A 25526-nucleotide genomic window follows, 5' to 3' on the forward strand; every position below is an offset into this window, starting at 1 on the left:
ATTGGAATTACCAAAGCGGCATCACGTGTCGGTTACAGTAAGGATAATAGACCTGGGAAATTGGAGATATTTCCTATTTTGATAACATAGTTGATGAGGAATGTTAGAGATCTGAAGAAGGCTTCCTAACCACAACCAATTTCTGCTTGCACTGCCGTGGATTAAGGCAGGGGTCCAAACTCCATCCCACCACTGTGTTTGTGTAAATAGAGTTTTATTGGAACACAGCCATATCGTTGTTGTTTGTTTGTTTTTTTAACATATTGTCTATGGTATTTTCATGCTACAAGTAATTACAGAGATCAGAAGGCCTGCGAAGCCTAATACATTTACTATATGGCCCTTTTTAGAAAACATTTGCTACCAACTCTTGGTTTAAGAGAAGGAGATCCGTAGGGTTTTTTGGGGAAGGGTTGCTTTTGTTTCTGTTTTTCTTAGAGAAAACTTTGTTACAAACATTCTAGTGTCCGGACTGGTAAGATTTAGCTGGTCAGGAGTCATGACAGGAAGTTTGCCTTAAAAGCTGTGAAAAGGCTGCCATCCTTTGTAGACAAAAACTGCTATGAACCCAAAAGGCTGAAAGGGGAGATCGGACAGGTGCCTGGTTAAAAACAAGGCAGACAGCAGGCTTCCCACGTGACCAGGACAGAGGCTCTGAACAGCAAAGCATGAGTCCCTAACTCAGACGCTGATGTCAGTAGCCTGACAGTGAGCCAGTTACCTTTCTAAGGGCGGTTCTGGGACGCTGGGCCCTCTACAGCCAGGATGAACCAAAGCAATCGGCCGTAGGCGGTGACAGTGGGAGTGGGGAGGCTGGAGGCACTGGCGGGGCTCCTGATCTCGGGTCCTCGGGGCCATCAGCCTGGCCGATCTCTAAGTGTGCCTGTTTGTTTTGTTTGTTCTTTTGTCCATTTTGTTGACAGTGCAGCTCAACAAGGACACAGTGTGCGAGCCCTGCCTTGTGGGCTCCTTCTCAGATGCCTTCTCTTCCACAGAAAAATGCAAACCTTGGACCAAGTAAGTGACAACAGAGGAGCCAAGAGAGTTTGTTGATTTTATTTTATTTAAAAAAAAATTTTTTTTTAACATTTATTCATTTTTGAGAGAGAGAGCATGAGTGGGGAAAGGGCAGAGAGAGAAGGAGACACAATCCGAAGCAGGCCCCAGGCTCCGAGCTGTCGGCACAGAGCCCGACACAGGGCTCGAACTCACGGACTGTGAGATCACGACCTGAGCCGAAGTGTGAGGCTTAGCCAACTGAGCCACGCAGGTGCCCTGAGTTTGGTTTTAAACTCCACCTGCACTGTCTTCAACTTGATGTGTCACAGGAGCTCTGTACTACTTTTTAGATTCAGTTGGATCAAATCTTTGACTTCCAGTTGCAGCTTCTTTTTTCGTTTTTCTAACCTTATTTACTTGAGAATGACTTATGATGTTTATTATCATTCCCTCGCCGCTCCCACGCTTCCCAGCTTCCCCACACCACCGGTGTATTTGCCCAGAGATTTGTGTGTGTGTGTGTGTGTGTGTGTGTGCATATGGAAGCCTCCTGTTCATGTAAATGTTTGCATACTCTACACATCTTGGGCTTCTTCACATAATATATGCTAACGGGAGCTTATTCCATGTTTGTTGACTTAGATCTTTGTGGCTTTTGGTCGCTAGTGTTTCACCATAGAGCTATACCATCATTTTATTTAATAATTTCCCTTTTGATAGTCATATAAGTAGTTTCCAGCCTGTCACAGTAATAAATAATTCTCAGTGCATCATCTCGTGTATATATACTGTTTCGCACTTAATGTGTGCGTGTGTGTGTGTGTGTGTGTGCAGTGAAATTATATGTATATATAGTGGAATCCCTGGGTCCTTCCATTGTGTGCTTTTTATTGAATACTAATATAAATACATGTATTGAATCCTAAAAAATTCCCAATATAGTAATTCTCATTAGATATTTATTTTCTAATCCACTTACTCACGTTTTATGTTGAAAAAGATGTTTTGTGTTTCCAGCTTCAAAACAGCATTCAGCAAAAGTTTATCACTCAGCCAAGGCCACTGAACCATTTGGCATCTTTACTGAAGACACCAATGCTCTTTTCCAGAACACGGTCTCAGACTAGTTCTTAGAGAACCCCGGCAGTGGTTACTTTTGCTCGTTCATTTGTCCACCCTTACAGTGTGTGACAGGCACTGGGGATTCCCGTGTGCAGGAAGACCTCAGTTTTTCTCCCGAAGGAGCTAGCAATCCAGTGGAGTAGAGCCTTGTGTAGCGTTGTTTTTTAAAACACAAGAATATGAAACCGAGTACTTAACCAATTCTACCTCCACAGCTGTAGCGTTCTCGGAGAGACGGAAGTACGTCATGGGACCGATAAATCAGATGTGGTTTGCAGTTCTTCTCTGCCGTCTACAAAGCCACCAAATGGTATGTTTAAACAGAGCGGGTCGGTTGTAGATATGCCCAGTCTCGTCCGCTCTTCTAGATGTCTTCCATAGTACATGCTGTGCCTGAAGGGGTTCACCTCAGTTTCATCCCATCTGATCCGTGGTCTTCCACGGATCCCTTCACTTCCATCGGTGTTCTAACTCGACATATGTTGTTTCCTTGAAACTTTCCTGCTGGAATGGATGACTAATAAAATATTCATATATGCAAAAACAGAAAGAAAGAAACAAAGAAAGAAAAGAAAAAAGAAATGGAGCTATAAACATGAATTAAAATGCCCCAATATGGCAGGATAGTGGAGATCACAGTAAGGGTGTCTGTGGGAGATTTCGGTCACCAGCTAGAGTTAGAGTATCGCTATTGTTATATACGGCACGTTTTGTAGATCAAGTTAATTTTAAGTAGCTTAAGTGATCAACGCTTGACAGAAAAGTTGACAGCTTTTGTCAACTGGATGCTGGTTACCAAGGGGAGTGACATGGGGCAGAGGTGGGTCCAGATATGGCAGCACTGGAGATGGCACACACAGCAGGAAGACCCTCGTAACGAGGCAAGAGAACCCAGGCCACAGATTAACGGGGCTAATTAAGGGTTTAGGTTTGACATTTTGGGAAACAGGAGGACCCCTAAGCGTTCCGCACATGGAGTTAACACAGAGCAGCATAAAAAAAAAAAAAACCATTTTAAAGATAACATTGGAAACAACTGAGGGAATGAAAAGCTACAATTTTTTTTAAATGTTTGGGTTGTTTTTTTTTTTTTTTTTTTTTGAGAGAGAAGGACAGAGCACGAATGGGGGAGGGTCAGAGAGAGAGGGAGACACAGAATCCGAAGCAGGCTCCAGGCTCCGAGCTGTCAGCACAGAGCCTGACCCGGGGCTTGAACTCGTGAACCGTGAGATCATGACCTGAGCCGAAGTCGGACGCTCAACCGACTGAGCCACCCAGGCAACCCAAAAGCTACTCTTTTTTTTTTTTTTAATTTTTTTTTTTTAACGTTTTTTTATTTATTTTTGAGACAGGGAGAGACAGAGCATGAACAGGGGAGGGTCAGAGAGAGGGAGACACAGAATCTGAAACAGGCTCCAGGCTCTGAGCTGTCAGCACAGAGCCCGACGCGGGGCTCGAACTCATGGACCGGACCGCGAGATGGTGACCTGAGCTGAAGTCGGCCGCTTAACCGACTGAGCCACCCAGGCACCCCCCCAAAAGCTACTCTTAACAAGAGAGAAGGAAAGGAGAGGCGGGAGTCCTGGGAACCAGGGCATGTAAACCAAGAACCCATCATATAAAGGTTCTAGTAATGAAGTGATCAAGAGGGATGGGAGAAATGGTTGTGTCACATTGTGTTGTAGATGACCTACCTGAAACACTTCGCAGGACGGCCATGGTTCTGTTCTCACGACCGGCAGAACCCCGGTGCCACGTTGTTCTTTGGAAAGAGATAGGATAAGGGGCTTCCTTTGGCCTTGGAGGCCGTCCAGCTGGAGGGAATGAGGTGTCGTTCTTGGTAAGCAAAGATGGATCTAGATGGCACGGTCAGCATGATTAGAGTTGTGCTAAAATAGCAATGTTTAAAGACAGCCCTGGGCTGGCTTGCGGAGGGACGCCAGGCGCGAGGCTGGCAGCAAAGTCACTTTCCCCCTTCCAGAGGTCAGCGTCCTCTGCACACCTGCCATCAGAGTTGGGGACCGTCCTTCTTCTCTGCTGTCAGACCAGCATCCTCCACTCTGGGGTTTGATTCAAAGGGTTTTGTTTTTAAACAACAATGAAAATAACTAGAGAATGATATGAAACCATCTTTAACACCTTTTTCTTATTTTCTTCCAATACAGAATCCAAGATATACTTGCCCGGTTTAATTATTCTGCTTCTCTTCATATCTGTGGCATTAGTTGCTGCTGTCATCTTTGGTGTTTACTATAGGAAAAAAGGGAAAGCAGTAACAGGTATTGTATCTACACTGGTTTTTGAAAAGTAATCTTAAAGAAAGCAGATACCTTTCTAGGTTCAGGAACTGATGACTCTTAGGCTGTGTGTTCACGCAGGATAGATCATCAGGTGTGAATGAGTTGCCTTTTTCCAAGAATACCAACGTTTTTAAAAAATATTGAAAAAATAGTTTTACTACTTATTTATTGTTGAGAGAGAGAGGTAAGTTGAGAGTGGGGGAGGGGCAGAGAAAGGGGGGCACAGAATCTGAAGCAGGTTCCAGGCTTCGAGCTGTCAGCACAGAGGCCTACACAGGGCTCGAACCCTGGAACCGTGAGATCATGACCTAAACTGAAGTCAGACACTTAACCAACTGAATCACCCAAAATATTTATTTTGAGAGAGAGGGTGAGAGAGACAGAGTGAGCAGGAAAGGGGCAGAGAGAGAGGGAGAGAGGGAGAGAGTGAGAATCCCAAGCAGGTTCTGTGCTATCGGCGCAAGAGCCCGATGTGGAGCTCAGTCTCGTGAACCGTGAGATCATGACCTGAGCCAAAATCGAGAGTTGGATGCTCAACCAACTGAGCCACCAGGCACCTCAAGAATACCAACATTTTTTATGCACCCACTTAAAATAGAGACAAATGTTCCAGTAAATGGCAGACAAAAAGTTTTGACTGGGGTCTTACCTTGCAATACGAAAATGAAATTATGAAAATAAATTATCTTCTATTCAGTAAAATTTAGGTGCTTGTTCTTAGAATGAATAATCGGGTGTTACCTTGTAGCAAGAGCAACTGATGGTGCCTTTTAGCCTCACATCACATTTGGCTTCTACACGACAAAGCTGAAAGAGTGTCGTTTTTAAGAAAGGATTCCTTGAGCGATTTCTTCATGCTTTCGAGGTCAGATCTTCCTCTCTTGGAGCACCTGTTGTCCCGCCATCCTTTTTCCATTTTCAGTTGCTCGGGTGTTTGTCATATCCACCTCGGCTTGGCTGTGGTTCGATCAGTTCTCCTATATCACATGCATGGACTTCATGAAACCTCACATATCTTGCTGTTTCCATTAACGTCACGTTACCTAATGTAACACGGTGCAATCAAAAATTTTTAAACAGGGAAGATGATGTTTGAAGATGCTTATGTTAAGCAGAGAGCAGTGTTCTGTTCTCTTTGAGTCTACTCATTATTGAATATTTTTATTTAGTGATGCTCCACTTCCCTAGCGACCCAGTAACTAGGGATTTGAATAATGCGTGTTCAGATGGTGAGGGTCACTTGTGGAGTTTATGTGAGATAAACAGGTTCCTGATCTTTTGTTTTTTTTAGTTTTTGTCTCTGTAATAATCTCTTACTGCCATATCTTCTCAGTGAGAAAGACGATGGGTCTACCAATTACCGAGTGAAGGTTTAGAGCTGTTGGCTTTCCCTTCATCTGTTCATGGGGCACACGTTTTTTGGCTACCAGGGATGGGACTGGCACTGGGGGCTCGTTGCCGAGTACCACAGTGAGACTGAGTGCTAAAAAGGGAAATTACGGAGCTCTAGGTGAGCAGAAAACAGGGGGTCCTCTGACCTTGGGGCCAGCAAGGGTCTCCCAGAAGACATACGGAGCTGAGATCTGAAGGCCAGTTGGCACTAGTTAAGGTTAGTGCCGCTGGAGCAGAAAGTCAGGACCAGCGTGAGATGGAACTGGACGGGGAGGGGTGGCCAGATGATGGAGCGCTGCAGGCTTGGGTTCGGAGTTTGCTCCTTATCCTTAGCAAAGAGCAGTGGAAACAGCCCTCTGGTTGTAGATGGAAAACAACTTTGGGGGTGCAGTAAGGGTGGATGCAGACATACAGTTAGGAGGGCTTTTGCAGTCATCTGGGAGAGAGATCATCTTAGTAATTATGAGTATCCCCTCTGCGTACAAATATCCTTTCTTAGTACCATTTGGGATTATCTAGTACTGATCCCTCCAAGGGAAGAGCTATAGGTTTCCTTTTATTTGGGGTAACTTTATTTTTGTGTAATTTCAAAAATACAGAAAAGACGCGAAACTAATAACAAAAGTCATTGCAGTAACTGACACATACTGAATATTTATCCTGTGCCAGCACGCTTACGCATTTTACGCGCAGTCGTGAAATCACAACGGCACCATAAGGCGGGTGCTGATATTTCTCCCGTTTCATGATGAGGAAACTGAGGCTCAGAGAAGTGAAATGGACCGGACAAGGTCATGTAATAGGGAGCATTAGCTATTATCATGACCTGATTATCTTCTAATGGAGAATGGACAGCACCCCCCCCCCCATCAAAGTCAGCGGAGGTGGGCTAAAATTTTATCTTTGTAGAACATAAATTCATAGGTTTTATGGACTTGGGGTCCGCTGGAGCTCAGGGGGGCCTGCCACAGCCTTCCGGTGTGCAATTTCCCTGTGTTGTACAGACATTGGAGTTAGGGTACTGGAAAGTCAGTGTCCCAGACCAGTGTCTTCTTTACTCCCCCTGCAGCGCCCAGCCCCACCCGCCTGTCCCTCTTCCCTCGTATCAAAGAAAACTTGCAAAGGGAAGGAGAACCACTGAAGTCCTAACAGCCGCTCCGAGTGTGGCCAGAGGAATTTGGAAGAACATTAGTGCGTGATACTTGGGCTTTGCAGAGATCAGAAAGTTCTGGTTTCGGTAGGAAGAGTCTTTGAATTGGTTGATTTTTTTTTTTTTTTTTTTTAATGTTTTCACTCTCAGGAACTCTCACTGAAAAGACTTGCAGAGGACTGTGTTTAGAGATACACGCAGCTGACAGAGTGGTCAAGAATACTGAATTAGAGGAAATAATAATATGAAGTTCTTATCCTTACTTTGTTTTTCTAGCTAATTTGTGGCACTGGGTCAATGAGGCTTGCGGCCGCCTAAGTGGAAATAAGGTAAATTTAAAAGTCTTAAGTGTCTCCTTAACGTACTTTTAACCGTAGGCTGTTGACTACTAACATGTAGTCATGTTAGTACATCTAACTGTAGCGGTTAGTAGTTAAATGCCGAGCCCCGCTGGGAAAGGGGTACAGCCTGGAGGGACGGAGCCTCCAATCCCAGGATTGGTCGCTACAGGATAAGCCAAAGCCCACACAGCTGCTCATCTAAATGCTGTTTTCTTTGCATTTCATGCCACGCATCATCTCTGTGCACATACATCAGTTATGTTGTTTTCCGGTGCCAGTCTTGATCGCCTAGGACAGATTCTGAGTAGGAAAGAGCTGCCATTTTCCTTTACTCCAGAGTGATTGAAAAGAGTTATTTTGGTAACTTTTAATTTTGATATATTCAAAATTATAGAAAAGCAGCGAGAATAGCACACAAAAAACTGCCACATGCCCTAAATTCAGACCCAGCAATTGCTTATACTGTATCATTGGCCTTCTATCTGTGTGTATATGTCTATGTGTGCTTTTATTCGTGGTGCATTTTAGAGTGAAAGGCAGACATCATGCTCCTATACCTTTAAATGCTTCAGGGTGGGTTTCCTAAGAGCAAGCACATTAGTTAACCTTACATAACCTTAGGACCTTTATCAAAATCAAGAAATGTAATAGTATTACGAACTATTATCCACATGTGCTATTAATTATTAATATGTCTTCAATTACCTGATTCTGTCCCTTAAATCTATTGTCTTTAAGGCATGAAGAATATAAACTTTAAACTGGGAGCTCATCCTGATTCTCCCAATTCCAATCCCAATCCCAACACCACAGGATTCATTCGGTCTTTCCCTTACCTGGATTTGAATCTCCCCTCTCCCATTCCCAACAGGATGAAATGTGGCTCCCGTTACTGTCAGTATATTTGCTCATTGGCTCAATGACGGAACACAGAGACAGTAGTTTCACAATTACTAAACTGTACCACAGCAAAAAAACAAAGCTACTAGCTAGAATTCATTATTTGTTTACAGTTTTTTTTTTTTAATTTAGATTGAACGTATATGGGCAAAACACTGTGTTCTAAAGTTGAGTTAGCCCTTTGCCTTATTTGGGTGTGAACGTGCTGTTCGTGGGAAATGCAGTTTGATTCATTCGTTTCTGGTTGGATTCCATTTTAGGGTTCTCCCCCACTCTGTAATTTTAAATAACACAGGCAAAGTACCATAGTGAGTGGTCCATCTGTACTTGTCACGGTGGAAATAATTACTATAAACCATTTTCAGCTGTGTTTAGCAGGAACACGTTCTAGTAAGTGTGGGCATTAATACCTGTGCCTTCTGAATTGAAATCTGCAGGAGTCCTCAGGCAACAATTTTAGCAGCACTCATATGGAAGCCTCTAGTCAGCGTGAAATTTGTGAAGGTGTCTTACTGCTGACTCTGGAAGAGAAGATGTTTCCCGAAGATATGTGCTGTCCAGACGGCGTTGGCCTCTGCGGCGGTGTGTGCGCAGGGGGTGGTCCCTGTGCACAGGGAGAAGATGCTGGAGTGCTCACCTTGGTCAGCGAGATTGAGGGGGACCCCTTCAGGCAGATGCCCACGGAAGACGAATATGTAGACAGGCCCTCCCAGACCCCAGACTCTTCACTGTCCCTCCCTCGGCCTGGCAGCAAATCCACACCCCCTTTCCCTGAGCCCCTGGAGGTGGGGGAGAATGACAGCTTAAGCCAGTGCTTCACTGGGACAGAGGGCTTGGTGGATTCTGAAAGCTGCAATTTCACGGAGCCCCCGTGCAGGACCGACTGGATTCCCCTAGCCCCCGAAAAGTACTTGCAAAAAGAAGTGGAGGGTGGCAATTGCCCCCACTGGGCCGCCAGCCCCAGCTCTGCAGAGGGCTGCGCAGGCTGCAGAAACCCTCCCGGGGAGGACCGGGAACCCCTCACGCCTACCGCGAAAAGTGGACCTTTGCCCCAGTGCGCCTATGGCATGGGCCCCCCGCCTGAAGAAGCAGCCGAGGGGACAGGCCAGCCCACGGACGGGGCCGACGTAAGGCTTCCCGGCTCGGTGAGGGGAGGCCCGGGGTCTGGAAGCCCCTCCAGTGACCAGCCACCTGCATCCGGTGAGTGATTTTCCTGGTCCCTTCCTTCTGAGCTTTAAAAAAGGCCTGTTCTTTATGCAGTGTTTGAAGGCAAGTGTCACAGACCATTTGGGGAGGAAGGATGCTAACGTGGGGAAAATTTTGCTCGCACGTTTCCTCCTGATAGACCTCTCTGCAGGGTGGGTTTTGACCCCGTCCGCACGTTGGGTTTGTGACGGGTGTGTGACTGTATCCTCCAGCCCCCGGGACTGTCTTCATTTACACATGCCTCACCGCCCGCCGCCGGCAGTGAGCCTCCCAAGGCAATGGCAGCATTGACCTCGGGACTGGCTGAAGTCAAGGCGTTCCCTCAGATTTCTGGGTTCTGTTTGTGTTTTTAAAGCAACCTACTCCTCAAAGCTCCCGAGAAAGCTTTTATAATTTTCAGGGGACAAACATTGTTTAGTTAATTCTTAATTAATATTTATGGAGAGTATCTCGGTTCGATACCAAATTCATGATGCAGTATAAATGTCCTTTGATGCTTTATATGAGAAGCCCCTTTTACAGCCACAGCATATAATGTATTTATGGAACCAGGAGGATAATTTTACAGTTTAAAATCATGATAGAGATTTATCGTTGCATCACCGCTTGAGCACGAATGGCCCACCAATTATAATAACTTTTTCCCCAAGGCTAAGACGCCGTCTGTTTCATCGTAGTTACAAGGAACTTTGCCGCTGGTAGTGTGAGCTCTGGGTTTTATCTACCACATGGGGGGTCAGGGATCTCTCTGAGAGTCTTCCGACAGCTATAGATGCTCTCTCCAGAAAAATGAATACGTGCACGTATACCATTTAAAGGGCTTCACAGGGGGTGCCTGGATGGCTTGGTCAGTTGAGCATCCGACTTTGGCTCAGGTCACAATCTCACGGTGCGTGTGTTCGAGCCCCGCGTTGGGCTCTATGCTGTCAGCACAGAGCCTGCTTGGGATCCTCGGTCCCCTTCTCTCTCTGCCCCTCCCCCGCTGGTTCTCTAAATAAACAAACAAACAGACTTAAAAAAAAAAACATAAAGGGCTTCACAGACTCCTCCCACCCTCAAAAAGGAAAAGGAAAAAAGCCCATTCGTGGACCACCTGTATCCTAGGATGCCTTTTTCTTTTTCTTTCCTGCCTCTTTATTTAGACCACAAGCAGTACCAGCAGCTGGTCTTTGAATGATTTTATGACCCTGAGGTAGCTAGGTCCTACCCGAAACACAGAGTCTCTTCTGCCTCATGCTGGCGATGGCCCCTGGCTCATTTGATAGAAGAGTGTGCTTTAATCTGTCTTCTAAGCTTTGTGGTTTTGCTGTAACTACACAAATTCCCTGACGTGTAAATTCTATCGTATCAACTCTCAGACTGAAAGGAGGAGATGAGTTTGGGGATATTTTCAAAGAACCGATGTGTTCTTCCTTCAGAAGACCTCAATGTTAAGATTTTAAGGAATTTCCATAACTGAAAGTTGGGCTCTACTCTTCGTTTCTATGATTCTACTTCTTTTTTTAGTGGTTAATTTTCTTCCGATCGGTCATAGAGACATACGAAACACTAGCGTTTTGGACTGTGGGGAGCTGGGAAACCAAAGCTGAGTGTGGCCGTGGCCATGTCTTAGTAAGACTGCCACTGTGTGAACAACTTCGGCAACTGTTGGAAGAAGAGCTGGCCGAATTTGTTTATTTTTTTTTAAAGTTTATTTATTTGGGGGGGGGGGGCGTGCAAGTGGAGGCGGGGCAAAGGGGAGAGAGAGAGAATCCCAAGCCTTCCCAGGCTCTGTCAGTGCAGAGCCTGACGCGGGGCTCGAACTCCCGAACCGTGAGATCATGACCTGAGCCAAAGTCGGATGTTTAACTGACTGAGCCACCCAGGCGCCCCATGTTGGCCAAACTTAAAGAGAGATTTTTTTTCTTAGTGTCACAAAGCCAAAAGCTAGATCTGTGGTCTCCTGTAAAGAGTTAAAACAATGCCCTAGTCTATTTTTTATTATCATTTCTTTTCTCCAACACTAAACAGCTAAGCATGGAGGAAAGAAAAAAAAAAAAGTGTGTCATCAACTAAGTGGTGTTAATTTGCAGAAAGTTTACACTGCTTTCTCTCTGTTCATCTGGTGCTTAGCCATGCAAAACATCCTTGAGAGCCCGCGTGTGGATGCCAGCAAGAGGGCCAAGTTCATCCTAGCCCGAGGAGAAGCAGCAGCCAGACTGATTTTTGAGGCTGTGCTGTTCTCTCCATAATTGCTTCTGCATGAACAAGCCTTCTGGTTTCTGGTCAAAATAGCACTTCCTCATTATTGCTTTTTTTTTTTTTTTTTTAAGATTGTCATAATGTACGTTCTATATAATGTGTGAAAGAATGGAGCTTGAGTGAAAAGTCAGAGGGAGGTCTATTCGTATTTGATCTCCTGAAAGCCACTGTGCTCTCGAGGACTTGAAGGAGGTGGCTTTTTTTTATTGGGTTTTAGATTTTTAGGTGTGGGTTTTTATGTTTTACACTTCCGGAGGTGCCTGGGTGGGTCAGTTGGTTGAGCGTCCTACTGTTGGTTTTGGCTCAGGTCAGATCTCACGGTCATGAGGTTGAGACCTGCATGGGGCTCTGTGCCGAGCACGGAGCCTGCTTCAGATTCTCTCTCTTCCTCTGCCCCTTTCCCCATTTGCACGCTGTCTCTTTCTCGCTCTCTCAAAAATAATAATGTAAAAAAACTTGCAACCAAACCAAGTGGTTTCTGGAAACAATGACATGACTGGGTACTTCCTCAGTAGGGGCGGGGGGAGTATCTCCTTCACACCCAGCATCCCTTGGAAGCGAATGATGGTTCTCCAAACAGTTCTACAAGCATAACTTTTAAAAATAATATCCAACGTTAAGGCGGTTTTCTCAATGTTATAATTCTTTCTTTTTAATGTTTATTATTTTGAGAGACAGAGGCACAGCACGATGGGGGAGGGGCAGAGAGAGAGGGAGACACAGAACCCGAAGCAGGCTCCAGGCTCCGAGCCGGCAGCACAGAGCCCGATGTGGGGCTCGAACCCACAAACCATGAGGTCATGACCTGAGCCAAAGTCGGACGCTCAACCGACTGAGCCACCCAGGCGCCCCTCAGTGTTGTAACTCTTAAAGAACGGTGAGAATTGTTAGCAAAGACCCATAAGGGGAACACATACATTTGGTTATGTCTTCTATAACCACTTCTTAATTTACATCTTAAATTACTATCCTGATGACGTAATGGTGGTTACCTTGGTTACAAATCCTTTCACCTGGAGTTTGGAGAATTCTCACTGTGTCTAGAAAATTATTTCCTGTGGAAGAAAGAATAATGTGTCTGTAGTGACTGGTGACTTGTTTTTGGCCCCTGAAATCACTTACTTGGTTCGGCCACTTTCGAGCTGAAAACCGCTGTTTATTTACAGGGCCCACAGTGATTATTAACGAACACCAGCTACATATTGATTTTTCTGCCATATCTGTATTGACAGTCTACTGAGCCACAGAGACTTGGGAAAGCTTGCCAAGCAAGTAGGGATTGAGGTGAAGGAGTGGACAACTGAAGAAATCAGTAGCTTGAGATCACAGCCTGCTCTCTCCTTCCCCTGCTCACCCACCTCGGTTCTGGCCAAAGCCAGCCCCTTTTAGTACGAACACCCCTCACTCTCCTCTTCTGTGCTTCTATTCGTGCCAGCTACCCCGCCCGTGCACTGGCCCTCTTTCCAGACCGCCCACTCCTCGTGTCCTTCCAGGTCCCAGCTCAGATGCCACTTCTGGACAGAGAGGGCAGGCATGCTGCCTGCACGGCCCCTTCTGTGCGCTTTCTGTCCTTCTCACTGAGCCCGGCACCCCCACACCTTTATCAACGAGCCGTCTCTAGACAGCCGCGCCATTCAGTGGGAATTTCCATGAGCTTTGCCACACCTGACCTTTCCAGTCTCTCCCAAGGTGACTTAGTCACGGCGTGTCCGTCTCATTCATTCATTCAGCCAGTCATGAGTAACTAGAGAACAAGAGACCATGTTTGTTTGTTCCCTAAACTCACTCTCCACCTCCTACTTCTTCAGTCCGTTCTGGGGAGCGGGAGGCCAGGCAGGGGACGGAAGGACTGACATTAACTATCCTGGACAGACCTCAGTGTCCTGGGTAGAGGAGGCAAAGGTGAGCTGGTTCATGCAAATGGCACAGACACACCAAGGCCAATTCCTGGGAGCCAAGGGCACTGGAAGATGAAGGGCACTTGCCCGTTTCTCCCATCCCTGGGTCCCCCTCTCTTGACATGACTATTCTTGACCATCCATTTCCACCCGGAAAGGACAAATAAAGGCTTTCCTACCTCAATTTTCTTCCCTTTCCCTCCACTCCCCCCAGGCAATGGATAATGCTCTATCTCTTTTATTTATTTATTTATTTATTTATTTATTTATTTATTTATTTATTTGAGAGAGAGAGAGAGAATAAGTGAGGAAGGGGCAGAGAGAGAGGGAGACACAGAATCGGAAGCAGGCTCCAGGCTCTGGGTGGTCAGCACAGAGCCAGGCACTGGGCTCAAACCCAAGAACTGCAAAATCATGACCTGAGCCAAAGTTGAACGCTTAACTGACTGAGCCACCCAGGGGCCCCCAGCGGACAATGCTCTGTTTCTAACTTTCTTTTCTCTCCTGTTGGAATGCCGTCCACTAGCTTGGGTTTCACTTTTAGCTAAGTACTATAAGGGCAAGTATTAGGTCAGTGAGTCTGTAAGTTAAAAATGACATTTTATGATTTGGTTATTGGGCAATATTCATTGGTACTAGAAGTCAATGCGTTATTTGAAAATAGATGAAAAATTTGTTCCCTGTTTACTTTAATTCACTCCTGCTTGCTGTCTCTCTGTTCTGATGGGGCTCGCTCTGGAAGAGTTTCATTCGTAAGCCATTCTAACTAACTTTCGAGCGTGATTCAGAATGGAACTATTAAATACTGGTTCCCTGCCCTTATCATCATATACTCCATTCCTTCCAAATGCCTAAAACAGAGCTTACATTTCCATAAAAAGGAAAATCACATGAGAAGCATATGGGTTAAGTATAAAATAAGATTTTAAAAAATTCCAAAAGAACTCCGTGTAGCCTGGGTAGTTTGAGTGTATTTGTGTATATTTTTAGTTCTGTTCCTTGGAAGAAAATCTACATGACAATTGGGTGGTATTATTTGCTATAGTTCTTCTGATTCAGTATTCATACGTTATGCATTTTAAACAACATAATAAGCTCTTGAGAAGAGTATGTATTACCTTGCTTAAAAATGTGAATTCTGCCAGAGATTGAGTTCTTAAAATGAAGCTTGTTTTCTCTGCCCAAGAAATAGAAATTCCATGGAGTTGGCCATTGTGATGCATGGACTTATTAAAGTGTAGGCATCTTTCTGATCATGGTGGGACACTTCATTTGGCCATTGTTTCTGTTGACTTCAGTGCTATTTTTAGCTCTCAGGTTACCTGGAAAATCTGCTAGTTAAGTCACATGAAATATTAACCTTAACTGAACCAATGCATTTTTAATGTTAGAAATTCTTTGAAATTTCTAATTTAATAAAAATCATCATGTCATTCTGGCTCCCAAATCCCACTTTTAGGTAGCTTGAAATACAATTCCCAGTCTCCCTGTGTTGAGAGACGAGTAGACTATTAAAAAAATTTTTTTTAATGTTTATTTATTTTTGAGAGAGAGAGCATATGTGAGGGAGGGTCAGAGAGAGAGGGAGACACAGAATCCGAAGCAGGCTCCAGGCTCTGAGCTGTCAGCACAGAACCCAACGTGGGACTGGAACTCATGACCCACGAGATCATGACCCGAGCCAAAGTAGGACACTTAGCCGACTGAGCCAGCCAGGTGTGGTGAGTAGACTATTGTGACATCCTGATTATCTGTTATGAAGCCTAGACCTTAAACCGCTGCACTGCTGCTTTACGTGGGGTCTGCGCAGCGAGTGATGCCTATCATGGCCTAGGAGTCCTCTCCCTTCTGCCAGTTGTCTCAGGAGCTGCTGTTTTCACAATCGTCGGTTCTTTTGTGAGGGAAGCTCTTTCTTTCCCATGCCTCCAACCCCATCTTTGTCCTCAAGTGACATGAAGTTACAGTCACTGCCGGGGGCAGCCTAGCAGGGGAAAGCTGTCGGAAAGGCAGCCGAGGAAAGTTAAGGAAGGTGGGGAGGGACCCTTGCTTTGCTTGTTTTCCTGGAGGCTCAGTAGAGACAAAAAGCCTCAGGCCTTTGTGAGGCATCTTGGATAAGCCTCATCTACGCCATGCTTTCTTTTACATTTTCTTTTTTTTAATGTTTATTTATTTTGAGGGGGAGAGAGAGAGAGTGCGAGAGTACAAGCGGGGAAGGGGCAGAGAGAGAGAGAAGGAGAGAGAGAGAGAGAGAGAGAGAGAGAGAGAGAGAGAGAGAGAATCCTAAGCAGACTCCCGCTAACTGCACACTATGCCGTCAGCACAGAGCCTGTCGAGGGGCTCTGTGAGATCATGACCTGAGCTGAAATCAAGAGTCAAACTCTGAGCCACACAGGCGCCCTCCCTTTTCATATTCCCCTTAGCTACCAACAAGGGCTGCGTCCCCCTCTAAGAGCAGAACAATCTGGGGCTTTCCTTGGCACTCGCTGGAAAGAGCTACCCCTTCAGGGGCCGCTATCAACTGCAGAAGCCACGGCAACCATGCTGAAAAGGAAGCCGCTCGGCACCCAACCACGTGATCAGGCAGCTTGCTGCCATGGCGACCTGCTAACTCGCCATCCCAGGGCCTTGCCCTCTCTGGTCAGCTTGCATAACCCTATACAACCTTTGGGACCTGAAAGGAAGAAAACGCATTTTAAGGAATGATTGCTATTAAGAAGAACAGTTCAGGACTGAGGTGTATTACAGGATAAGGATATTACCAGCTCTTTCTAAATTGACCTTGATCGACTCTCGTGCTGCAGGCAGGTCATAGCGGACTTGGGTGAGGAGAAACGAGACCATGGGGGTTTAGTGTAGAACTATACAGATGAGTCTTCAAACCAGTGACAGCCGTCATGATGAATTATTTCAGCGAAGAAAACAGAAGTTGGTTAGATTTCTAGAGGGAAGTTCCCTCTCCGTCTTCAGGACATGTTGAGATCCTCCAACAAGACAGGGATGGAAAATAACATTACCGCCTGGCACATTGCACCAATCCGTTTCCCTGCGAGTTGCACACGCACAGACACTACGTTCCAGGGGTAGTGATGCCATCCGCGCACCTGAGCCTGGTTCTCTCTTTCCCAGGGATTTTCAGACCCATCATCTCATTGGACCCTTGTGCCGTCCTGCGGGTATTCATGCGTTCATTCTTTCGTTTAACAGGTATTGTGTGCTGCTCCGTGCGGCCGCACCCTGCCAGGCTGGCGGGGCTTGAAACTTGATTCTCATTTCACAAACTGAGCAGGCCGACATCTGGAGAGGTGTTAGGTGGCTTGTCCCGAATCCCACAGGTAGGGAGGGCTGAGCGGAACAAGACCGGAAGCTTCCAGACCCCTGCTCTCTCCTCTGTCCCTCCCCACTGCTCACTCTCTTGTACTCAGGCAGCCACTGACAGCTCATCACTTTAGTCACCAGTTGGCCCCTTCTGCTCTTCAGGGACCACGACACCGGGATGACACTGACATAATTAGATGCCAGGCTGGTGAGTCTGTATCAGGAGGAGCCATGAGGAAAGAAGGCCGTTTGGCAGTTGCCATCCTGGAGGCAGTGTTAGCAGAGGGGGAAAGCAAACCTGGAATGCTCACACACAGGGCAGCTGCGGGCTGGTGGGCACAGAGCAGCCCGCCCGGCATGGAGGGAGCACTCAGAAATTCTGGATTTGGGGTGTTGTTCCCATTACTGTGGTTACCATGGAAACATATCATGGGATCCATATTTTAGTGGCACCAGAAGATAGCCTCTGCAGCTTAGTGTCTTACTAAACATTTAGTTCTTTATCGGTACAGAAAATTAGATTCACAAACACTTCAGCAATATTGAAAGATGGCCAACCTACGGGATGTCACCTCCAAAAAGAGTGAAGCTAAACGAAAGCATCTGTGTAGGGGAAAAACCCAGGGTAATACTTTTTTTAAGTGTATTTATTTTTTGAGAGAGAGAGAGAGAGAGAGCACACGCACGCGCATGGGGGAGGGGCAGAGAGAGAGGGAGGGGAGAATCCCAAGCAGGTTCAGCACCGTCAGCGCAGAGCCGGATGTGGGGCTCAAACTCATGAACCATGAGATTGTTACCTGAGCCGAAATCAAGAGTCAGATGCTTAACCGACTGAGCCGCACAGGTGCTCACCACCACTCCCCAGAGCAATACTTTCAAGGGCTGCCTGCCAGGTCAGGACCCACTCCATAATTTCCAGAACCCACTGGAAAATGAAAACACAAGGTGTCCATGTGCAGAAATTGACAAGAAATTCAAGATGATGACCATAGAGCAGTAAACCCGGCGTGGCCTTCTGAGTGCGGGGCCCCACGTAGCTGCACAGGTCACATGCCCGTGAAGACGGCTGTGATGCCACTTACTGTCATTGAGAAATCAGTAAAGCTTTTTAAGGAAGTTGAGTCTGTACCAGTTTACTACTCTCAAAAAAGTCAGCGTGGATGAAACGGGCTTGGACTTAACTGAAGGTAGTTTTTGTCATTAATTATACCTTGGGTAAAGGAAAAAAAAAACACATGTGAAGAATAAAATTGTTTGAGAATCTCATACTCATTCTAGATAACTTTTCTTTACATCCTAATTGTTAGGAATTTACAGGTCTTGTCCACCTCCCCCACTCTGTCCCCACCTCCCCTCAAAGAATAATATTCTTGATCCAGCCTATGAATCAAAGAATTCTGAAATGTGTAAATGTATCTTGGGCAAAAGGATTTGAGTTCCATTTTGGAAAAAGAGAGGGGAAGGGAAGGAGGAAGGGAAAGAAAAAAGAATACAGCTTCTATATCAGAGATATTGTTTGCCACGAGGCAATTGGCATGGGATAAAATTCTTGGTGTGAACAATTAAACAGGATCTTGATGTACAAGACGATAAAACACGGGCTTTTACTAGAGCTCTGACAAGATGAAGATTCTGACAAGGAAGAAGGTAAACAACAGTGGATTCATGATGATGATTTGTTGGAAAATAAAATTTAAAATGAGGGAGAAATTGTATATACCCTGACCTAAGTAGATAAATCTCAGTATGAAGACGGCGAAGAAGATGGGAGATTAAATTCAAAACCATAAATCAATCACACAGCGGTTAGCGATGCCCTCTGTGTAGTTTTATGTTATAAGGACGAACAAGAGCATCACCAAGTCACTGACATTGTCACAACAGACTAGAGGAGCTGTACTGAGAAAATCATACTTTTTAAAAACTTAATTTTTTTTTGAAGGAGAGCACAAACTGAGGAGAGGGACAGAGGGAGAGAGAGAATCTCAAGCAGGCTCCACACTCAGCAGAGAGCCTGATGCAACACTCGATCCCATGACCCTGGGATCTTGACCTGAGCCGAAATCCAGAGTCAAACACCCAACTGACTGAGCCATCCCGGGCACCCCTCTTGAATATCTTTTTAAATTTAAAACATAGAACTTAACGTTCACGCTATTTTTAGTAAAGGCCATATGTATTGGGTGTTGATAGTTTCCTGAGACTTTTTTTACATGAACCTTACAATCTTAATTTCTACTCTCTCTGTCTTTAGTGTGGAATGAGAAATTACAGCCATTTGGAGAGCAAATGTGAGTGCGAGATCCTTTTGCACGTTTCGTGTGTTTCATTTTGTTTCTTTTCTCCACAGTTCTCTTTCCCACACCACCGCACCAATTCAGCAGTTTGTTGAAGCTGTCTCTTGTCTCGAGTCCTCTTATTTGGGTCCTTGCAAAGCAGTCACTTGGGTTTTTACAGAAACATTTCCCCCTTTTTTTTTATTAAAAATTTTTAATGTTTATTTTTGAGAGACACAGAGTGCGAGTAGGGGAGGGCCAGAGGGAGGGAGAGACACAGAATCCAAAGCAGGCTCCAGGCTCTGAGCTGTCAGCACAGCGCCTGACGTGGGGCTCGAACCTGTGAACCACAAGATCATGACCTGAGCCGAAGTCGGACGCTTCACCAGCTGAGTCATCCAGGCGCCCCAAACTTTCCCCTTTTTATCACACTTAGATTTTACCACTTCACAAAATAGTTAATAACATTTACTAATGAGTTCAGCTGGTAAAAACAGAACTGAGAACCACCTTGGTAGCTGGTGGGAGCAGAAAGGCATAGACGTACTGGAAAGTAGACTGCTAGTTTAGAGTACAATGTATGTTCTGAGCACCTGTTGGGATATTTCAGAGGAAATGGAGAACGTGGAGCCATCCAGCTAGCTGGTGAACGGGAATACTAGCTGGCTGCCCCCCGTGTTGCTTGGGGGGTTATCAGGCAAATAAATCCCCACCACTACCTGTCTTGAAATATATACTGCATACAACTGCCGGTGGGAGAAATAGCATGAGTCATAGATCTTCAGATTTGTTGCTCACATTTTATTTTTTTTAAGTTTTTACTTATTTTTGAGAGAGAGAGAGAGAGAGAGAGCACAAGCAGGGGAGGGGCAGAGAGAGAGAGAGAGAGAGAGAGAGAGAGAATCCCAAGCAGGCCCTGTGCTTCAAGTATAGAGCCCAATGCAGGACTTGAACTCCAGAACCGTGAGATCATGACCTAAACAGAAATCAAGAGCTGGTCACTCAACTGACTGAGCCACCCAGGCGTCCTAAGTTGCTCACATTTTAAATCTTATAGCTTCATGGGTCACTGGGCCTCCATTTCAGCTTCCCTGGAGGTATCTTGTGGGTAGAGGGAAGGCTCCCCAAAGGGATTCCCTGTAAGCTGTTGGTATTTTAGACCCTCCAAAACATGCCTTCCAAATTTGAGGAAAATCTCTTCTTGTGGAGTGGTGATAGGTTAATGTGTATAAATTGTTATAAAGCTGGGTCACAGTAGAGGAGAAAAAAAAAAAGAGGAAGTTAACAGTGAGGAGCTATTTTGCTGTTCACCTCTCTGTCAGAATGAAAGATTTTGTTTTTGATACTGAGTGTTGGGACATTTCTGCATCTACTTGGTTTATGGCACTTTTCACCTGGGACATTTCTAGCTATCAGTCTTTAAATAGAAGAATAATAGGAGTAGCAAGTTTCCTAGCATTTGTTGAACTTTCTATTTTCCAAAAGGCCCCTGAATTAAAGACTGGCCAAATCCAGTCACTCACAAAGAAGTGATATAGAGGCCCCCCCCCCCCCCCACCCGGGACAAGACACTCCTCAGGCTTCCGAGGAAAGAATGATTTACAGGATTTATTTTTTTTTCCATTTTCGTCTTCTGAATCTCTTTTGTTCCAGGAGGTAAAAACGAAGTGTTAAGGAAACCGATGTAACCTAAATCAGTTAAATACTAAATCATGCTAAATACTGAGCCTGGGTGGCCCCCTGGCCCTCCAAGGCTGAACTGTCAGGGACCTGCGTGGAAGGTACAAAAAGCTAGGACAAGTGTTCAGAGGGGAGGCTGGGCTGAAGTGGGCTCGGGGTCCTAGCTGGCAATGACCTTTCCTCCTGCCCTGCGTTCCCCTCCTGATGCACTGGACATGACGAGGCCACTGGCTGTTGGCTGCATGTAGATCTCGCGCATGCACACGCATTCGTAGGTAGCAGCTGCACCTGTGAGTCTTCCTCCCAGGTGTGCTCTCAGCAAGCTGAGTCCCACGTGGCAAACGACGACTGGAGCGTGGCCTGTGGTCTCGCTGCTCTCCTCTCTGCCCCTCCTTCTTCTGCCGCAGTCAGGCCTGCTGAGATGAAAAATGATGGAGCCCCTCGGAGGGTCAGATGCACTTTAGAGACGGTGTCGGTGAGGAGAGGCCGCCGCTAGAACAGCCTGCTTTCTTGGGAAACTTCCCTATCACAAGACCAAGTTCTCACCAAGGGCCGATGACTCATCCTCTGCGTGTTCTCTCTTCCTCTCCCCTTGTAGGAAATGTGACTGGAAACAGTAACTCCACGTTTATTTCCAGCGGGCAGGTGATGAACTTCAAGGGCGACATCATCGTGGTCTACGTCAGCCAGAACTCCCAGGAGGGCCCGGCGGGGCCCGGCGGCGGCGGCGGCGGCGGCGGCGCGGGGGAGCCGGTGGGCCGCCCGGTGCAGGAGGAGAGCCCGCCGCGCTGCGACTCGTTCGCGGGCCTCGGGCCGCGCTTCCCCGACCCATGCGCTGACCTGGAGGCGCGCCCGGGCGGGGGGCTGCAGGAGTGCGGCTCCCCGGGGCCCGACAAGGCCTCGCGGCCGGTGCAGGAGCAGGGGGAGGCCGACAAGGGCGCGGCAAGGGCGCGGCGCTGAGCGGCGGGTGACTCGCGGCGGACCTCGGGGCCATCCAGCCCGGGCTCGGCGGACACCACAGGGGCCGCGCGTTCCTACTTGGAGGCGGGGAGCCGCACGCACCTGCGCCTGGGCGGGACCGGGGCCAGGGGCGGGCCGGGAGGAGGCTCGCGCGCCTGTGCCCGGGCGGGGCCTGGGGACGGAGCGCACCTGCTCCCGGGCGGGGCCTGGGGGCCGCGCGCACCTGCTCCTGGGCGGGGTCTGGGGAACCGCGCGCACCTGCTCCTGGGCGGGGCCTGGGGACTGCGCGCACCTGCTCCTGGGCGGGTCAGGGCGGCAGCCCGGATCTGCGCCCAGACGCCCCTCTCTTCGGTACATCGTCAAATTACCTGACATTCTCCACCTATCTTGCTCTTTATACAATCGGGCACTTTTTAAAAACCTGCATTTGTGGTCACCATTCACTGTTACCCACAGTCACGTATCAACTGATGACACGGGTAGGCGTCGCTCCACTTTTTACCTCCTTTTAGGGTTTTCCTCCATCCCCTCCCATTCCCCATTATCATTTCATCAGTAGTTTGTCTCTTTATGGCATCTGTTTCAGTGATTGTTCTGTTCTTTTTGGGTCTCCCCCCCCCCCGCCATATTTGTATTTCACTTCCATAACATTTTTCTTGATACAACCCCCCCCCCCTTTTGTTTTTACTCTGTAACGATTTTCTTGAAAATTATCCTTAGGGTGCTGGTCTTCTTTACATATATTTGCACCCCTTCTTGCAAGTAGGCTCCCTGTGTTTTGGTGACGGCTTTTTTGGGGGGTAGGGAGGTCTGTACTAAGCACTTTTGGGAAAAGGCTAGGACTGTGAAGCTTGGAGGGAGGCTCAGGGAGCAAATGGAGTGACTTTTTGTTTTTGAAATTTTTTCTGTGTTCTCGTTTTTTTAGAGGAAGGAAAAAGGGAAACCCTACTTCCCCCTGAATGTTTTTAAGACTCTGTCAATCCTCAGGCAGAACTAAGTGGTAGTGTGTCCTTCTTTCCCCCACTCCCAAAATGGTTCACCCCTGAGGTGAATGTATTTATTCATTCCAGTAGAGGCGGTCAGGTCCTAGCTGAATCTCTAAAGATCCAAGTTGCTGCAGCTTGGTGTTCTTACTTTAAACAGAATCCTCATATTATGCATTTAAGAAAACTTACCACAGAGACACTTTTCTCTTAGACCAGCCCTCTCGTGAGGAAACACACAGCATGAGTCAGATTGAAAGGAATTACCTGGGTTGGTCCATCCGTTGTGGCGAGTATTTAACCTCCTCAGATGCCAGGGGCCACAGGTGCCCAGCTGAAGGAGTGGCCATCATTGATTTCTCCCTACTGGTTGCAGATCTCTTGGAAATGCTGGAAAACTATCAGCCAGTTATGAATTTTAATGGAGAAGCAGAGGGTGGCTCTATAATTTATGGGATTCCTTTGCTGGCAAAAAACAAAAACAAAAACAAACAAAAACCCTGCAGGAAGTAATTGCATTGCCAGGATGATTAGTTTATGGGAATTTATTATCTGTTCTGCCCATTTTGTTAACATCCATCCAAAAAAAGATGTTATGGGGCACCTGGGTGGTTCAGTCGGTTAAGCATCTGACTTCAGCTCAGGTCATGATCTCATAGTTTGTGGGTTCAAGCCCCACGTCGGGCTCTGTGCTGACAGCTCAGAACCTGGAGCCTGCTTAGGATTCTGTGTCTCCTTCTCTCTCTGCCCCTCCCCTGCTCATGCTCTGTCTCTCTCTCTCTCTCAAAAGTCAATATTAAAAATTAAAAAAGATATTATAAAAGTGGAAGAAACCATTATACCTTTTGATATAGAATGTATTAAACAGACAAAATATGGTTCACAGAGTAGAATGCTGAGCTAAAGACCCAAGTTTCTGCTATGACTGTTATCATCTCACTGATGCTACTTTTAGCATTCTGCGCTTTCATTTTTCTTTCTGTAAAAAAGCACTAGTGATCATTTTTGACACTTTCCTCACCCAGAGATAACAAAAGGATGCTACAGTGAATGTTAAAGTATCTTGAGCTCCTTAAATAAAAGGTGCTAAATAAATACATAAGAATCTACTTTCAGAAAAAGGTAGTATTCTTTCCTACCCTGATCCCTACATTCTATATTGATCCAAACACAATTAAATGGTAGAAATGTATAGCAAAACAGGTCCGTATCTGTGTGTTACAGAGATGTTTGTGACAAATGTAAACGGAATATAATGAAGACAATAATGAAAAATTGGGGAATGTGACAAAGAGATTATTAAACTTATATTTGACCATAAAAAAATTTTTTTTTCATGGCTTGTTTAAACAGGGCTCTTTGTAAGGTAATGGTGTGACTTACTCCTGATCTCTAAGTTGTGCTGTGGTGTTGGTTATATTGTGTCTTATTGGTCGAACCCTCAACAACAGAGTTGGGACAGAAATTGCTTCGCTTTGATGGTATATCTGCTGTTGATCTCATAATAAGAAAATTCTTTAAAATACAGGCTGGCTGTGCAGTGAAAGAGTTGAAATGGATTCTAGGGTCTCCTACCCACATTTAACCCAGCTACCAGAAGAAGGAAGAATTCACTTCTCTCTCTACCTGTAAGTGCAAAGAGCAGTTTGAATGTGATGTACTGGAACCTTCCTCTGGTGGGGGAGGGGGATGCATCCCTGCGGTGAAATAAACCACTAACTTTTGGGGTCCCAGATCCATGAGCTGGCTTAGCTTGGTTGGGTCTTCAGGCCTGGGTGAGCCCGGGTAGGCTGACTTACCCACGTGCGGTCTGCAGGCTGGCTGGCTGGGGTTGGCTGGGCCAGACTGAGCCTGCCCACATGCCCCCTCATCCTTCCAGCAAGCCAGCCAGACCTTCTCTGGTGGTGGCAGAGTTCTGAGAGAGCAAGCACACACGTGCCAGGCTCTTCGAGGCCTAGACTTAAACTAGCATGCTGTTACTTCTGCCACAGTCTTTTGGCCAAAGCGAGACATGGGCAGCCCAGACTTAAGAGTTGGGGAAAACAGACCCCCGGCCTTTAATGGAAAGAGTTGCAGAGCAATATAGGGAAAGGGAGGGATGCAAGGAGGGGGAGAGTGAGTCCCTTTTCCCATCTGTCTACCTCACATCCCTCCAGTGGAGAGGACTGTGGATGCCCATGGAGAGACACCCACATCCACGGTTCAGTAGTGAAGTTCCTTCCAAAGCCAAGTGCACTTTCTTGGGGAGCTGGGTCTACTGTACTGCATTCCGCTGGCACAGATCATGGCAATGGCACAGTTTGGAAAGTCGGGAAAACTGGTGAAACACCTGGGCAGAGGAGCCTGTTATATTGACAGATAAGAGATGTCCTGTTCACTCTTCATGCTGAGTCAGCAAACAACTCTTTATAGTTAGGTACTGGGCAAAAGATGAGCCTGACCGAAGGTTCTGTCTCTGGTTTCAAAATGTCTGCCCGTTGTCTGAGGGGCTGTGACTCCCCTTGGCCATCTGCTTTGGGGAGACTTTGGACATTGCTGTGCTCACCAGAGGAGCTTCTAGGAAGAGGTTATCTGTGGAATTCCTGCCGGCCGCCAAGGGAGGGCCCTGCTGGTTGGTGAACAGACTGCCTTAATGCAACCGTAGCCTTGCCAGAAAGAGGTGGGGACCTAAAATCGGGCAGTGGTGGGGCCAGCAGCAGGCACAGAATGTCTGGTGCAAGCACTGAAGCCGAGCCCAGCAGTGAAGGGGGGCACAGACGCTGG

General features: G+C 46.6%; 1 protein-coding gene across 3 annotated transcripts in view; it reads left to right on the forward strand.

The window, feature by feature from the left end:
• The window catches only part of TNFRSF11A (TNF receptor superfamily member 11a), a 32919-nt gene extending 9575 nt beyond the window's left edge, over nucleotides 1-23344 (forward strand). For 2 of the 3 annotated variants that reach the window (XM_043559027.1, XM_043559028.1), the window contains 6 exons: nucleotides 924-1017; nucleotides 2337-2431; nucleotides 4287-4400; nucleotides 7240-7292; nucleotides 8642-9404; nucleotides 21419-23344. In XM_043559027.1, coding sequence (XP_043414962.1) covers nucleotides 924-1017; nucleotides 2337-2431; nucleotides 4287-4400; nucleotides 7240-7292; nucleotides 8642-9404; nucleotides 21419-21780 — 1481 coding nt within the window. In that variant the 3' untranslated portion in view covers nucleotides 21781-23344. The remainder of the gene's footprint in view (nucleotides 1-923; nucleotides 1018-2336; nucleotides 2432-4286; nucleotides 4401-7239; nucleotides 7293-8641; nucleotides 9405-21418) is intronic. The other variant, XM_043559029.1, reaches the window with a different exon arrangement.
• The last annotated feature ends 2182 nt before the right edge of the window (nucleotides 23345-25526 follow it).

This window comes from Prionailurus bengalensis, chromosome D3 (assembly GCF_016509475.1).
Source record: "Prionailurus bengalensis isolate Pbe53 chromosome D3, Fcat_Pben_1.1_paternal_pri, whole genome shotgun sequence".
In the NCBI taxonomy this organism is placed as follows: domain Eukaryota; kingdom Metazoa; phylum Chordata; class Mammalia; order Carnivora; family Felidae; genus Prionailurus; species Prionailurus bengalensis.